The sequence below is a fragment of the Chelonoidis abingdonii genome, chromosome 3 (genome assembly GCF_003597395.2).
Source record: "Chelonoidis abingdonii isolate Lonesome George chromosome 3, CheloAbing_2.0, whole genome shotgun sequence".
In the NCBI taxonomy this organism is placed as follows: domain Eukaryota; kingdom Metazoa; phylum Chordata; order Testudines; family Testudinidae; genus Chelonoidis; species Chelonoidis abingdonii.
This window is the reverse complement of record NC_133771.1, coordinates 108663829-108680666: the sequence shown is the minus strand read 5'-3', so window position 1 is coordinate 108680666 and position 16838 is coordinate 108663829. Positions and strand designations below refer to the sequence as shown.

General features: G+C 40.9%; 1 protein-coding gene across 1 annotated transcript in view; it reads left to right on the top strand.

Moving 5' to 3' along the window:
• MAP3K5 (mitogen-activated protein kinase kinase kinase 5) overlaps nucleotides 1-16838 on the top strand; it is a 165180-nt gene that overhangs the window by 76010 nt on the left and 72332 nt on the right. The window contains exons 4-7 of the mRNA XM_032770078.2: nucleotides 9107-9300; nucleotides 9604-9772; nucleotides 10617-10723; nucleotides 15501-15671. Of these exons, the coding sequence (XP_032625969.1) occupies nucleotides 9107-9300; nucleotides 9604-9772; nucleotides 10617-10723; nucleotides 15501-15671 (641 nt within the window). The remainder of the gene's footprint in view (nucleotides 1-9106; nucleotides 9301-9603; nucleotides 9773-10616; nucleotides 10724-15500; nucleotides 15672-16838) is intronic.

Genomic DNA, 16838 nt, shown 5'->3' with positions numbered 1-16838 from the left:
TCCAAGGCATGGGGGCACCAGAATATTAACACTTCAAAACAACAGCTTTGCCTTATCCTTGGGGACAGCTCAACCCTTAGCTGAGGTTTTCAAAATGTAATATATATCAGCAGCCTGGGCTAGTTCCCACCCAGGCTGCGCAATTTCATCACAAATGGTTGAAGACTGGCAACGTTATAAGCACCTTAAAACAGGATATTGTGACAGGAAGGGTTGGGTAACCTAAATAATAGGTAGTGCGACCCACTTTGTTTATTTTTGAATTTTATTTTCATATATATAAAATAAGAGAGACGGGGTGTGTGAAAGGGAATGTAAGGGAAGGAAGGGAAAAGTGTAACCTTGTGTAAATACAGTAAGATATTTTTGATTTGTTCAGTAAAGTGAATTTAGATCGGTAAACCTTGCTGACTCTTTGATATTTTGAGTTCACTGACTCATTTATTTGTTACTTGGGTTCTCCTTGAAAGAATCTAGGACTCTTTTATGAGGAAATCTGTAGTGGAGACCATCAAAATCAGACACTGAGTCCTCCTATATGGACTTGTGGCAAACCAAGACTTTATAAACACTAAGGGGCTTATTCTTCCCTTATTCCACATATGAAATGCACAGTGATCATTTCATGTGTGATACAAAGTGAGAATGTACCTTTAAATCTGGTCACCGAATGAAAGTGGGACATGATTTATAGGTCATTCCTGATATCTTTAATGTGCCCTGCTCTTTAATTGACTTCAAGTCTTGGCTCCAATGCTGTCCCCATTCATGTCAATAGCAAAGCTCCCATTCACTTCAGTGGGAGTAGAAACACCCATACTGTGTATTTGTATTCACTGTAACATCAACACATGGTAAGATGATTTGATTACTGAAAATTCTCTGGGAAAACAGGTTTAATAACTTGTTTTAGGGTTATTCCATCTGTTACATGTGGCACCATGTGTAGTCAGAGATCTGCCGTCTTTGACAAATTTACATCAGAAACACTGAAATAATCATAGATATGCCTCAAGAGAGCCAGCAGGAGGATTTCAGAAAGCTGAAGTGAATCATAATGTGAGTGAACCCATAGGGAGAGTAGTTCCTATTACCAAAACTGTTGGCAACTTTTCCCTCAGATGAAAATAAAAAGCTAAATTTTGGGGGTTCTGGCTGTGCTGCTTGGCTTTAGCAGATTTCTTAGCCCATAAGGCAAAGCATTGCAAGTTCATAAAGACTCCTCCTCCTGTGCAGATTCCACATTTCCTCAGGTGAGATCCTGGAGATAGCTGATAGTTAGGGGATCTCTATAGAAGATATGCTGTCAGGGACCCAAGAGGTTGGTTGAGGTTGCCTCTTGCCTGGGGTGAATCCTCCAAATTTGTAGGTTTGTTGGGATGAACCCCTACCCCCTTCCCTAAGATGTCAATTCCTACATTGACACACAGCATGCCAAATAAGCTATTTATTTCTTTATTTAGAACATGGCAGTGCCCACCTTGTGTGAGGTGCTTTCAATCACATCAGAAGACATGATCTCTGAATCAGATTGTACCGAGTTTCCATTCCCTCTATGTAGGAACAACCTGTGTGGAGGATAAAGGGGCTTTATATGTGATGTGAATAATGAAAGGAATGTAGATTTTTTCCCCTTCTTCTAATGTTCAGAATGTAATTAAAGTGAATACTAGAAACTTTTATTGTATCTTAAAGAAACAGAGATGGGGCTTTTTTTTTAAAGGGATGAAAAAGCAAGACAAAAAGGAGTGTTGGATACAGACACTTCTAGCTGTGAGCAACACAAAGTCTTCTGATAGTTTTCATAGTTCCAGGTACTAGATTTAATCTGAAAAATGCTCAGAGAATAAGCTTTGAAGGTTGTGTAGTAGTAGGCTGTGAGCTGTGAAAGGATATTATAAAAAGACATCACTGAAAACACTTGAATGAATCACTTGTTTAGTCACTAGGCAATAAACATTTGCTCACACGTTACTAACTCCTCCTAGTGCTTCCATTTTCTAATTAGTCTGACTGGTTTGATGAAATACACCCTGATTTACAGCAATATAGATAATCTCTTAATAAGAGGCCTGATTCTGCAAGGTGCTGAAAATTTTGGTCCCAGTCCAGCAAAGCATTTATGCATGTGCATATCTTTGTATGAGTGTAGTCCCACTGACTAATGATGGGATTCTAAATAGAGCTGACTGGAAAGCTTCCCAGAAGAAGAGCTCCGTGTAAGCTCACAAGCTTGTCTCTCTCACCAACAGAAGCTGGTCTAATAAAAGATTTTACCTCACCCACCTGGTGGATTGGAAAATGGAATTTTTGTCCAATTGTATTGTCGGGGTGCCATTTCTACCCATTTTAAAGGCTCCTTTACAATGCCAGAGTGGCAAAGAAAGGGCACTCGTGTAATTGAGAACTGGGCCTTGTGTCATATTCATGTCAGTAGTGACAAAGTGGGTGACAAGGCAATATCTTTTATTGGACCAACTTCTGTTGGTGATAGAGAGACGCTTTCAAGCTTACACAGAGCTCTTCTTCAAGTCTAACAATTTTCTGTATTGTTTGCTTGCTGCTTTCTTGAGGGCCATAAAAGTAAATTTATATTTCATTTCAGGCAGTGCAAGTTGAGCAGTTTTTTGTTTGTTTGTTTGTATTTAATAATAAAAATGTGTGTGACTATAAGTTTGCTTGCTTTATTATTCCATTCAAAATTATATTGGTGTAAAAAAGTAAAATCAGGATTGGGTTCTCAAGAACTGTTGATCAAAAATGAATGAAAAGCACTCAGATACACTAAAGAAAGAGCAGCTTTCCTGTTTGTAAGGTTATGAGGGGGTTAGTACTCTATTTCTGGAGATGATCCAAGAATCATACCAGAATGAGCTTTTGAATCTTGTGGGTTTCAGAAGCTGAAAAACGTCCTTTTCCAGTGTTGTTTTTTATTTAAAAACTCCACTTGACAGTGTCCCAGAAGTCTCAGAATCTTCTCCACAAGCTAGTCACAGTTTTATTTATTTATTTATTTAATTCTCTGAATAAACATTGGGAAGTAAAATACCCTAAGAATAAATTGTCAGCCACATAAGCCTTTCTCCTAGTTTTGTCTTCCCAACACTCCTCCTAAGAAAAGACAGTTAATTAGAAGTAGGATGTCCCTTCACTTCCTGTGTTGGTCGTAGGCCAGTTACTGCCTTTCCTTCTCCCCTGACTGGAGCAGAGGGAGGGGGAAGGTTAACCGTTGTGCCTGGCTAACCTCTTTTCCTCTCTTCATTTGTGAATATGGCTGTTGGGCTAAAGCCCCCCACCTTTCCAAGAGGGTACATCCATTAGCATTATGGATGTGTCTGCAGTGCAGTCACTGGGTGCGATTGTAGCTCTCTGGTGAATAAAAGCCATTTTGGCTTCTGCTTGTTGTACTCCTTGGCTGCTGTTCCTCAGTGGTGGAGCTAATAAGGTGAACAAGACAGTGACACCCCACCTCCATGGTCTTTAGATGTGTATGTGATGTCTTGTCACCTGACAACAGGGGCTCCTGTCACACAGGGATCGATGTGACTCCCTGCTCAGGGCACTGCAACATGGTGCAAGGGATAACATGTCACAATGCCATTCAATCAAATTTGGCCTGGCCACCGTGACAGAGGGGCAGTCGGGCCAACCTGAGTGGCACTGTTCATAGATTGTTCATAGAATGTCAGGGTTGGAAGGGACCTCAGGAGGTCATCTAGTCCAACCCCCTGCTCAAAGCAGGACCAATCCCCAGACGGATCTTTGCCCCAGATCCCTAAATGGCCCCCTGGGTTTAGCACGCCAATGTTCAAACCACTGAGCTGTCCCTCCCTGTGTGCCAAGCAGCCAGGGCCAGAATGGGGAGCTAGCCCATGGGACGGGAACTACTACTGCTGGGTGAGTGCAGGGCAGGCTTACTATCTGGCACACCCCTCCCCTTTTCCCTTTACCCCGAGCCTCCCTTCTGCACAAGCCTGGGATTAGGGTTGTGGTTCCGGGTGCAGAAAGTGCATGCACCCCCAATCATGACCCATCACCCCTAGGTTGCAAAACTTTGCTCGCCACTGCTGCTGATTAAATATTGTAAGGCCCTGGTCCTGCAATTCAGTGTTCATGGGTGTGCCACTGCTCTACTGTGCCCATGCACAGTGAAATGCAGGATCATGACCTAAGTATTCAGCTAGGGGGTTTGTAGTTGTATGGAGGTTTGTAGATTCATCCCATGTAAACTCCTACCTGAGTGGATTTGATTTTAAATCACTAGTCAGGAAGACTCAAGTTAATCATGGTTTTCTACATACAAGTACATTCTTGTTGGTTGATATAACCTTAATACATATTCTTCACAACTCAGAGATAGATGTAGGTTTCATTTTAGAAGGTACACACTATATATTTTTAAACAGTGATTTATTCTGAAAACTTTTCAGATTAATTTTACAGCTATATCAGAAAATGAATGATTGTTTGGTTACTATATTTACCAAAGGTAATTGAAGCAGATATTTATGAAGTCACTGGGAGGTGAACTATCTCCAATTCAACAGGTTAATCATTCATATTAGGAGAACATCACCAGACAGACATTTAAATTGTTTTATTTAACTAAGCAACAACGTTAAGTATTCTGGATTTTTTATTTCAACAGCAAACATATTTTAACAAAACAACATATGTCCCTTGCTTCTCACATTTATCTCCAGACTTCTTTTCCTTATCCAGATCTCTTCTGCCCCCAGTAATCTTCTATTCATTGAACTTTTTGAAACTTTGCACTTTTAGAAAGAGGTAAGGAATTGACTCTGTGTACACAAATTTGCAGAGGGACAATAAAGCTGAGGTCTGCTATTTCTCACTTCTATATATTATGTATTTATTTAAAAACATGTTTGCTGTTAACAAGCATGTTACCTCTGGATATACAAATCCACAGTCTAAGAACTTTAAAACTAAGCATCTCTGATAGTATCTTCTAGAATGAGGACTGAATCCCATTGGATAGATAGAAAGGTTAATCTAAAATAATCTATACAGAAGCCTGTGGAACTCCATAAAATTGGGTCCCTAATCCGTGAACTATTTGAACTCATTTACAAAGCTTTTTTTAAACATTACATGAATATATTATCTCATGCTATAGAATTAGAATTTATAATCCCTATTCCATGATGAGATACATTATAGCCCAAAGATATCTTAATTAAAACTATCTTTAGGTAATGTTTTTCCTCAAAAATATTATCAAAAGAATCCAATTTAAATAAAAAACTATTTTTTTTTATTTTTTAAAAAAACATTGATTTTTATCCACCGTGACCCCTACACATCACGTAACCCCTCTCAGGTAGGATCAGAAGTGGAGCCTGGGGCCTTTCACAAGCCATCTGAATTGAGTGCAACTTTCACTCTAAGTGAATTTAAACTTTGTACTTAGCAAGTCTGGGACTAAAAGTTAAATATTTCCACACTGCCTAGAAGGTCACTTAGTTTAAGATTGTAAATGAAGGGCAAAAAAGTAGAAAAAAAATCTGTTTGTTAAGTTTTGTTTTTCAGAAGGAACAGTGCTGGATGTTGAGAGTAAGAATGGTCATGTGGTTCAGATATTCACTTGTAATCCGGGAGAGCTTCTGCCACTGACTTCTTGTGTGACCTTGGGCAAATGGCTTTATCGCTCTGTACCTTCCTTCTTTGTTGAATAGAGAGAATAATCCTAGAAAGCAGTGTGGTCTGGTTGTTAGCTTATTGGTCTGGGAGTACTCCAGGTTCAGCACTGAAGTCACCTGTGTATGTCTGTTTCCTCTCCCCTCTTTTGTCTCTCTGGTCTATTTAGATTGTAAACTGCTTGGGGTAAGGCCTGTCTAAGCTTGTGTTTGTGCAGTGACTCACACAGTGGGACCCCACCTGGAAAATACTTTATACTAATAATAATGTCTAGTAAGGTGTTGGATACTTTTTCAGCAGCCCAACCTAGTCGGTCAGCCTCTCTCTTAGGGTTTTCTAGAGTCCACCATCGTACCATCTGCCTCATCTCACTATAATGGGCTAAATTTTAATTTCCTAAACTATGTTTACAAACCAGTGTTTATGTACACAAAACACAGATTAATACAGATAAAACCAGCAATTTAATGTTCAGAAACCAGTTTTGCATGCACAAATACACGTTTTGTGTACAATTCATATTGCGTGTATGCACATTTGCTTGGTGGGTATAACTTGGGCTCCAGAGTTTGAAAGTTTTGGGAAACTGGGCACAAGCAAACAATATGCGTTTTAGTGTGGCTGAATGTAAATGTATACATCTAGGAACAAAGAATATAGGCCAGGACGGGGAGCTTGATCCACTATGACTCCCAAGTCTTTTTCAGTTTCACTGCTTCCCAGGATAATTTGCTGAACATCTGCTCCCAGTGCAACACTGTGGCTAAAAGGGCTAATGCAGTCCTTGGATGCATAAACAGGGGAATCTTGAGTAGGAGTAGGGAGGTTCTTTTACCTCTGTGTTGGTCACTCGTGTGATCATTGCTGGAATATTATGTCCAGTTCTGGTGTCCCCAGTTCAAGAAGAATGTTGATGAATTGGAGAGGGTTCAGAGAAAAGCCACTAGAAGCATTTAAGTGTTAGAAAACATGCTTATAGTGATATATGTTACTCAAGGAGCTCAGTCCTTTTAGCTCAACAAAGAGAAGATTAAGGGGTGCCTTGATTGCAGTCTGTAAGTACTGGGGAACAAATATTTGATAACTGGTCTTCAATTTAGCAGAGAAAGGTATGACATGTTCTGGTGGGTAGAAGTTGAAGCTAGGCAAATTGAGACTGGAAATAAGGTGTAAATTTTTAACAGAGAGTAGTTTACCACTGGAAGAACATGCCAAAGGTCATAGTGGATTCTCTATCACTGGCAATTTTTAAGTCAAGATGGGATATTTTCTAAAAGATCTGCTGTGAGCATGATTTTGAGGAAGTTCCAGGGCCTGTGTTCTACAGGAAGTCAGACTAGGTGATCACAATGGTCTCTTCTGGGCTTGGAATCTATGAAATCCATGAAAATTGAGCTTTCATCATTGTTCTACAGCATGGGGCCCATTTTGCCAGAGAGGGTATATATGATCTGACATCTCCTTTCCTTCCACTGCTGAAGAAGGAGAGTGGGCTGGTCTGTGAGCCATTAAACCTTGGAACGAGTTAGTGGCACAAAATTGCAGGAACCCATGCAGTTTACTTCCTAAAGGAGTCCCTGCTGCTTTGATGTCCAATTCACTAGTTAAAGGAATACAAACTGGGACTGAAATCCTGGTCCCATTGGAGTCCCTTGGTCGTCTTTCAGAAATGCAGACATTCAACATGCTTATCTATGCACACATGTTCCTTTGGTGCATGTGGCATACAGCAGTAGTTCTCAACCGAGGATCTGCGGCTCCCTGCGGGGTCTGTGAGCCCTTTTGAGGGGCCATAGGCCATGTGTCTGAAACCCCTCAGGTTCCCTGAGCCCTGGTGCCCCTCTCCCCCGGGGCTGACGTTGGGAGAGACATGAGGCTGAAGCCAGGGGCCCAGGGGCCCCGCCGCCCTGATTGAAGCCAGGAGTGACGTGGGGCTGAAGCCCCGAGCCTTAGCAATCACACAGGCAGAAGCCCTGAGACCATCGCAGAGTTGGTGGGGAGCATGAGGGTGTTGGTCTCCTAAACTGCAGTGCCTTACCCAGAGAGGGGCAGTCCCGGGGGGGAGCTCCACCCCCCACCTCCTCTTCTCCTCCAGTCCCTCTTAGGCCCTGTCCTCTGGCTGGATCATAGGTGGGAACCCAGAGCCAAACAGTGTGCAGCAGCTACTCCTCTGGCTGATGGTGCCATGGAGTGGGTTGCAGTTGCTCCTTAGCTTCCAGCCCCCCTTGACTGCTCATGCAACCAGCAGAGCCCTCGGGGAGCAGCCACCACAGGGGGAGCCCTCCCGGCACACAGCCCCTACCCTCCCCCCTCTCCCTGCATTCTGAGCTACCCCCCTGCCCACATAGTGCCCCAGCTACCCCTTCCCTGCAACCTGAGATACCTCCCAAGCCTGCACACAGCCCCTAGCTACCACTCTCCCTTCACTCTGAGCTACACCCTTCCCAGCATGCAGCCCCTAACTGGCCCCCTTCCTGCACCCTGAGCTACACCATCCCAGCACACAGTCCCTAGTTACCTCCTCCCGGCACCCTGAACTACCCTCTGCCTCCACATAGCCCCTAGATACCCCCTCCCTGCACCTTGAGCTACCCCCCTCCTGACACACAGCCCCTAGATACCCCACTCCCTGCACCCTGAGCGGTTTTTAAACTTCTTGAGCTGAGCGCCGCACCTTTGAGTTATAATTTTTGGTTGTGCCTGCCACCCCCCACAACCCAGACAGTCTGAGTGGTCTGCTGAGGTGAGTCAGGGGGTGAAGGTGGTGCTCCCTCCCTGGGCCCTGCCGTGTGGTATCAGCTCTTGCCCCCCGCAAAATAGAAGTTAAATTATGCCTATGCCTAAGGGTCCCCCCTGGCCCGGAGCTCCGAGTCCCCCACCCCTGCAGTCCATAGGAGGTTTGTCTTCACATAATTATCTCAAGATAATGCAAATGGCTTTCAATGTTCATGGCTTGTAACGTCTATGGGGCTGACTTAAACTGTGTAGCAAGTCCTCAGAGGGTTATACTACTACCTTTCCAATATAAGTCATTTTGAAAACAATCCACCTCGCTCTCCACTTCAGAATTAAGCTGATGGCCTGGGATGCATGGGCATGCTGTCAGGCTACTAAAGTAGTTAGAAGAATCTTTCTTATAAGTTAATATGCTGGCTATTGTAGGGTGAGAGTGAAGCTCTTAAAAGGACCCATTTTATGAAAACAATTCAGAAATCAAAAAGAATGTATTTCAGCTGGTCCTCATATTCCATCTGAAAATTAAATTGCATAATCCTAAACCATTTAGGAGAAATGAATCTATGAAATCCTGACCCAGCTGAAGTGAATGGCAAAATTCCCATTGACTTCAATAGAGCCAGGATTTCACTCTTTGCGATTAACTATTTCTAACTTGAGGCCTATAATATAGAAATAACTTCTTAACTATTGCATCTTGTTTTCACAGATGTGCACTGGTAACTACATATTTGTTCCATATATGATAACTCCACATAACAAAGTGTACTGCTGTGATAGCAGTTTTATGAAGGGATTAACAGAGCTAATGCAGCCCAGTTTTGAATTGCTCCTTGGGCCAATATGTTTACCTTTGGTGGATCGCTTCATTCAACTCTTGAAGGTGGCACAGGCCAGTTCAAGGTAAGATCTCCTCTCATCTCCTCCCATGAAACACACTCGTTTTTACGGATGAATTCGATATTGGTGGTAGGTTTCCTCAGGGAAATGTTAAAATTCTATAGCATTTTCCATGGAATAATTTGAATGAAAGTAACTATTTTCTAAAAGTATTCTAAAACTATTATTTTAACTATTTAAAAATATTTATTTTATTTATTTGTATTGAATTATAAGCTAGGGCCCCACTGTACTAAGGTACTGCACAAACACATAACATAAGACAGTCCTTGCCCCAAATATCTAAAACAATGTGTTTAATTGTAGCCAATATTTCCGGGAGTCCATTCTTAATGATATCAGGAAGGCCCGCAACCTGTACACAGGCAAAGAGCTAGCTGCAGAGCTGGCAAGAATACGACAGCGAGTGGATAATATTGAACTCTTGTCTGCGGACATCGTCATAAATTTGCTGTTGTCCTATAGAGACATTCAGGTATGACCTTGCTGTTCAGAAATAATACGTTGTTTAAATTCTTCTTCTTTTGCAATGTAAACGATATGGTGTTTTTACAGAGTGTGGTAAGCAACTGGTTCATTAACAGTACAGTGCTTTTGTTACATGCATTATAGACACTATTAAAATTAATGAAAAAAATTTTTGACTGATGCTTTGTTGCTTTATTTTGCAGTTACAGTTTGTGCATCTACTCACTTGGCAGGGGTTAATAACAGATGGCTTATTGTGTTGTATATGTTGCTTCTTTACAATTAATTATATGTTTGATCATAGGTTAATGATGGTTTTTAAATTTATATCTGTAGATGAAGTGATACTGTCTCTTAAGTTCATGAGCCTCTGGTGTATTAAGACTTTTTTTTAAAGATCAAGGGACGAATAATAATTAATTCAATTATACAGTAACCTTCACTAAGAGCCTGAGGGTACTTTGTAATTCAAACACAATTAATCACATAATATATTTGTCTAATGTGAAAGATAATACGGATTCACCCTCTGAAGCCAATTTCACAGTAATGGGACATAAATGCTAAAAGCTTCAGTTCCGTGGAAGAATATATGAATCTATATTTATGTAGTTCTGCAGACATGACTTCAGTGATTTTCACGTTAAGTGCTATGTCCCCTTATAATAAGCGGCAGAGTATGACACCAATCATAACATGAGATTGAAGAAATTGAAATCAATAAAGCCTAGTATGAATTCATAATAGATCTCTGTATGAAATTCCCAATCCACAATTTACAAGCAGAGTTTCTATAGACATTTCTGGCATAAAGCACTTACAACTTCATTATTCTCCCCTTCTCTTGGAAGGATTATGATTCCATTGTGAAATTGGTAGAAACTTTAGAAAAGCTGCCTACCTTTGACTTGGCCTCCCATCACCATGTGAAGTTTCATTATGCATTTGCACTAAACAGGTAAGAATAATTTTTCTCCTCTGTGAAATAATAATCTGATTTATTGTTTTACTTCAAACTCTCCACAGGGCATGGTGATCCCATTGCAAGACCCCGTTCTGGAATCTTCTCACACAGGTCTTAGTCCCATGTATTGACTGAAGCATTTTCAAGACTCTCTGAATTTCATTTACAACTAAATTTCCTTCCCCTTCTGTGCCCTCAAATTCCATTTCACTCTTCTTCATTCTTCCTCCTTCAGTGTGGGAGTTTAGTTCGTCTTGCCATGTGTGAAATCAGTATTTAACTTTGCTTTCCGCACCTGATTTTGTGAAAACAGAAAATATGAGGTGGGACAAAGGCCAAGTAAATGTTCCATAAAATGCACTCAAATTAATAAGGAGCATAATTTTGTCAGGGTGCTGGAGGTACAACATGGTAGCAATCCCACTGGTTTAGACAGCCTCATGTCTAAGTATTATCTATTCCCATTTCAGGGGACAGAAGGATAAGTAATGCTAACGGGGTGCAAAAAGTAAACCCTCCTGTCACCTTAAGCAAAGCAAAACATCCGACAGAAGATTTAGTTCTTTTTTAAAAATTTCTTTTAATCTCCCTCCCACTGTTTGCTAGCACATAAGAATGTGCCATATGCTGTGCTATATATGGCTTTTATGGGTTAAACAGGAAATAAGATTTTTTGCATGACAATCCATAAATACTGGCCACTGAACAAGACATTAAAATGGGATTTTCAAAAGAGCTCAGCAAGGAACTCTGCTCCCTTGCTCTGCTGTCATTCAGGTCAATGGGAGTTGTACCACTGACTTCCATGAGAAAAGAGTTAGGCCAACTATGAGTGTCTTTTGAATAGCTCACATGAAATATAGAAAACCTCATAATAGTAAAGGCTAAGATCAGCCTTTATTATCAGGGAAAAGCAGCAAGCTTTGAACACCATGTATTCCCCCATCAAAGAGATTCAGAACTGTCCGTCTATTAAAATTATTGCAGGGCTCTGGAACTGTGCTCCAGCTCCGCTCCAGCTCCAGGCAAAAACCTGCAGCTCCACTGCTCCGGATAAGGTGACCAGATGTCCTGATTTTATTGGGACAGTCCCGATTTTTGGGTCTTTTTCTTCTATAGGCTCCTATTACTCCCCACCCCCGTCCTGATTTTTCACACTTGCTGTCTGGTCATCCTAGCTCCGGAGCTGCTCCGGGCTCCAGCTCCGGGCTCCTCTCCAAAGCCCTGAATTATTGTGAGACGATATTATAGGTGACAAGCTGAAAAATTAGGGACAATTATTTTTGTAGGAAATGAATGCCGTCTACCATTGTTCAGCCTGAGGAAAAGATCCAAGCCCTTTTTAGCTATCATACAGCAAGCATATATACTATGCCCTGTATGTTAATTATAGCATGCCATACATATGCACAGTACTTTGCAGATAACTAAAGAACCTCCGCATACTCTTTGGTGGCATGTACCTGCCACTTTAAAATTTCCTGCATGAAGCACTATGGACACTTATGGTGCTTTATAAATAAATAGTAATTTAGACCCTATAGGTAACATTTTCAAAAGAATTTAAGACACTTTTGAATATGGTACTAAGTCACTTAGGTGCTTTTGGAAATTTTGCTCAACACCTGGAGTATAATCCTCTCAGGCAGACCCTTATGGCCATGCATGCTCCATTGACTATAATGGGACTCCTCGCAGATGTTAGGCTCTACCCTTTGTAGTTCTGATTGCAGGATGGTATCTGACATATAGACTTTTGCACAGAAGCAAGCAAGGTGTTCAGATATCATTTCATCTCTTTTCTTTCTTCAGATTGTAAATTCAACTGGAATCAGTGGTAGCCATGAATATGGTCTCGCTTTATGGTGTGTGCTTAAGTCAGTGAGGAGGGTTCTGCTCATGCTCAGTGTTAATGTTCTCCCTTTTGGGAGGTGTTTCGTCTTGTAAGTCTAGTCTGAGTGGTGACTGTGAGATTTCTGGAAGTGTTACTTAATATTTGTGCAAGTAGCAATGATGTTGACTGTGGAAGAAACAGTGTCCTTCACGTCTAGTCTAGAAATGAGGTGTTAAATATTGGTTGTTATTAAGAAGGAGTAGAGCAACTCTTGGTCAGAATCAGTCAGAAACAACCCAAGTTTTTAGGAGGGTGTGGATCATGGAAGAAAGAACCAAAGGAAAAACACAGTGGAAACCTCTGTCTGAGGAGAGCAATGAAAGCATAAAATGGTTCATTTCTCATCACAAAATATTCTCGTGCTTTGTTAATTTTGCTCATTGTCCTATGAAGTCCAAGTTATAGACAGTCAACCAGGTAAGACTAATAGCCAGCCACTGAGAAATCTAGAGGGATTATCCAGCCCAGTTCCCACTCTGAGAATGAACGGTTATATAATGGAGCTCAGCCAAAAGTGATGAAGTGGCCAAATACATCCCCTTTTCTCTTCACACCAGTGGTGATCATGAGAAGATGGAATGGAGACTGCTCTGAACAATTAGTCAAGTCCTGCTGCTGACAGGTCAAAACAGCAATGCAGAGATAGATTGCCCACAACCATCAGTCAGAGACAGGAACTTCCAACTGCTTGCTCATCAGCAGTAAGCAGGGATGGGAGAGCCTGCACAAAACAAAAAAGGAAACCAACTGCTGTTCCTTCCTGGAACCACGCATAGAGTTTACAACAGGCATAGAGCTATGGCAGTGTACCCAGTCTGGCTGACCCAAATAAAGGTGGAGACAGGTGGGCTGAAATTTGGAATGGGGTACTTGGGAGGTGGGGAATCTGTGTAGTTCCTGTGCACAGAACAGAGTTTATTTATTTGCTTTCTTACCAGGTTGATACAATTGTATAGGTTGGTTGAGTGCACAGTTGTGTATAGCCTACTGTGCTTATGTGCTCCAGAAAGCTATATATATGATCTGCTGAAACACAGTTCATTGTTTTGCAGATATTTTTTCTTCTTTGAACACTTAGAGATCACTTAGTTCCATTTAATTTAAACATGTCGTACTCTGTAGCTTTCTTTTTCAGCCACATTTCATGAGCTCTTGTGAGTACCATGGAGGAAGCAGATTTGGTGTCCAGTGCCAAATCCTATACTAAGCAGCTTGACGGTTGCTTCAAGTCAGTGGTTTGCATTGCAGGGACAATGTGCTTTTTGGCTAGCTCACCTTATCAGGAGTTTGCACAGCTGCTATAGAAAGGGAGCTTGTGTGAAAAATGATTGTTGATGTATTTTTATATTTGTTTTGTTTTTGCAGATTTAGCTGATGCAGTTTTGAGAAGCCATTCAGCTTTGGCCTTTAAAAAACCAAAATCCTAAAAATACAGAGTCCAAGTGATTAGCTTCAAGGGAGAGAAACGTGTTAGTTTTGAACTAACCCAATCCATTTTTTTCAAGTTCTGTTCACAAGCCTAAAGTCCTTAGTCCCTTAACTTCTAACATTGAGAAAACAGAGCTCTGTGATATATGTGGCTTTTAAGAAATATCTCTCTGACGTGCGAATAATATTTTGAAGGTCACTTGCAATAAGTCCTTATCGAGATATCCAGGCAAAACTTGGGAGTGGTGCAGCTTGCATGAACATGACCTGTTGTATTTGAACGTCCACAATCCCTTTTTCTTTCACGGTGTTCTTTGTGGGCCTAATTTCTTGCTTGAGCAAAACTCCCATCCTAGTGGTGAAGGCCTTAAAAAAAATTGCATGATTCTTTAGTTAACAGACTGCTGAAGCAATCTAACTGTTCTGATCTGCACATGCTTTTCTTCAGACTCAGCTGCATTTGTAGTTAAAAATTAACCTGTGACATAGCTGAATGTATGATCTGCTTCCCTCTATTGATCTCTTATGCTTGATGCAAATCCCAACGATGCAGATTCAAAGTTAGGATGCAATTCACAAAGGCAAGAATATTCCCTTAGTACATCTCCATTTAAGTAGAGTTTGTTTTATGATAGTCCCAATCCTGCTCGCATTGAAGCCTATGGGATTTTTGCCAGTTGACTTTAATGGAAGCATCATAGAAATGTAGGGCTGGAGGGGACCTCAAAAGGTCGTCATGTCCAGCTCCCTGCACTGAGGCTGGACCATGTAAACCTAGACATCTACTCAGTTCTCCAAAAAACAAACAAATGGGCAAAACCAAAGAAGACTGAGAATATTCTGTGCTGAGAAATGAACCATTTTGCTATTTCATTGCAGAATTAAGTCATATTTAAACAAAATTTAAAACTTTGATAGTGAAGATTAGTATCCAAACCATGAGTCATCAGGAAGTATCTAATGCTCGCAGTATGTCGTGTACTCATAGGAAATATTTTTCTTGTGAGTTATATTACTCCCATAGTCCTTTTATTTTTATTTTCCTGGGAATTTGATGTGTCTGGGGTATTCATTTTATGCTCGAAAGATAGAGGGAGACAAGAGAGTTTACAATTCAAATTAAAAATAATTGTTTCTCTCCTAATACATTAAGGAGCGTGCACTTGCTTAGTGTTTCTTATCATGCAATCTGAGAACTGCAGCTGTTTTTTTGTTTTGTTTTTTCTCATAAAATAATAGTTGGATCAAAGTGGTATGTTGTTGGAGAGAGTTTATAAAATGATACAAAAAGTGGCCCTCCCTAGAGGGGAAAAAGGTCCATAGCCTGGTTCTGAGAGATGTGTTTCACCAGCCAAAAATGTATGGGCGTATCAATGCAGTGTAAGAAAATCTTGGGAAGTTCTCTAGTGGTTTTAAGTGGAAATATTCATCTGTGTATTTTTTTAATAGGCGAAATCTACCTGGCGATAGACAGAAAGCTTTAGAAATTATGATACCCCTGGTACAACATGAAACTCAGGTAGCTTCAGATATGTACTGCCTGGTGGGACGAATCTACAAAGATATGTTTTTGGACTCTGGCTTTACAGACATAGAAAGCAGAGACAATGGGACATCCTGGTAAGTGTTCTTGCTCTTTCTCTCTCTCTGGATTAAAAAAAAACAAATCTTACTTAAGGCTTAATTTTTCACAAAGGAGGTATTACAGCACTAACCCCAATCATTTACAATTCTAAAATGACCATATTAAAGCTCTTATTCTATCACATGAGCATAGTTTATTCATTGGGGTGTGTGAGTCCTCTGTCCATGAATCCATCTCCAGGAACTTATTATAACATTCTTTACCCCTGAGTAGCTTCAAATAGCCCTCGCCTTAGGAATTTTCCTTTCTTCTTCCCCAAAGATGTGGCATTTCCCACCTAAACTGCTGTAATCTGAAGCCCAGGATGGGCGATAGTTAGTCCTGGACCAGTGACAGATTTGAGAGCTGATAATCAGTGACTCTGCATAGGTTTGGAAGTGGGAGCTTTCTACCGCTGGAAAAGGGGAATTTCTTTGCTTTCCAATGGGGTGAACAATATTTGAATCTACCTTAGGAATGTCCTGAAATATCAGATTGTGATGATATTTATGTATAGACAAGCTACCTTAGGTCACTTTTAAAGGTGTATTAAAAGTATTAGTTATAATATTCTTCTCCTTCAGAGGTCTATAAATTTGGACTCATGATACTAAGGGAATCTTGTTGTCCCAGTGGAGAGAGAGCAAAAATGGTCTCAAAATAATTAAAAACTCTCAATTCAAGAATGTTTATTTTATGATACATAACTGATAGAATTTGTGGTGTGGTGTAACATAGTATCGGCACTTGGGTGGGGTGAACCACTCAACTCATTTGTGACTTCCCTGCTTGTGACTAGCATGCCTGTCCTATATTCATAACAACAAAACGGTTACACTATCGTGTAGTATAGGGTGACCAGATAGCAAGTATGAAAAATCAGGATGGAGGTGGGGGTTAATAGGAGCCTATATAAGAAAAAGCCCCCAAAATCAGGACTGTCCCTATAAAATCAGGACATCTGGTCACCCTAGTGTAGTATGCCTACACTACATTACATTGGCCTGGTCTACACTACGCATTTAAACCGATTTTAGCAGCATTAAACTGATTTAACGGCGCACCCGTCCACACTATGAGGCCCTTTATATCGCTATAAAGGGCTCTTTAAATCGGTTTCTGTACTCCTCTCCAATGAGAGGAGTAGCGCTAAAATTGGTATT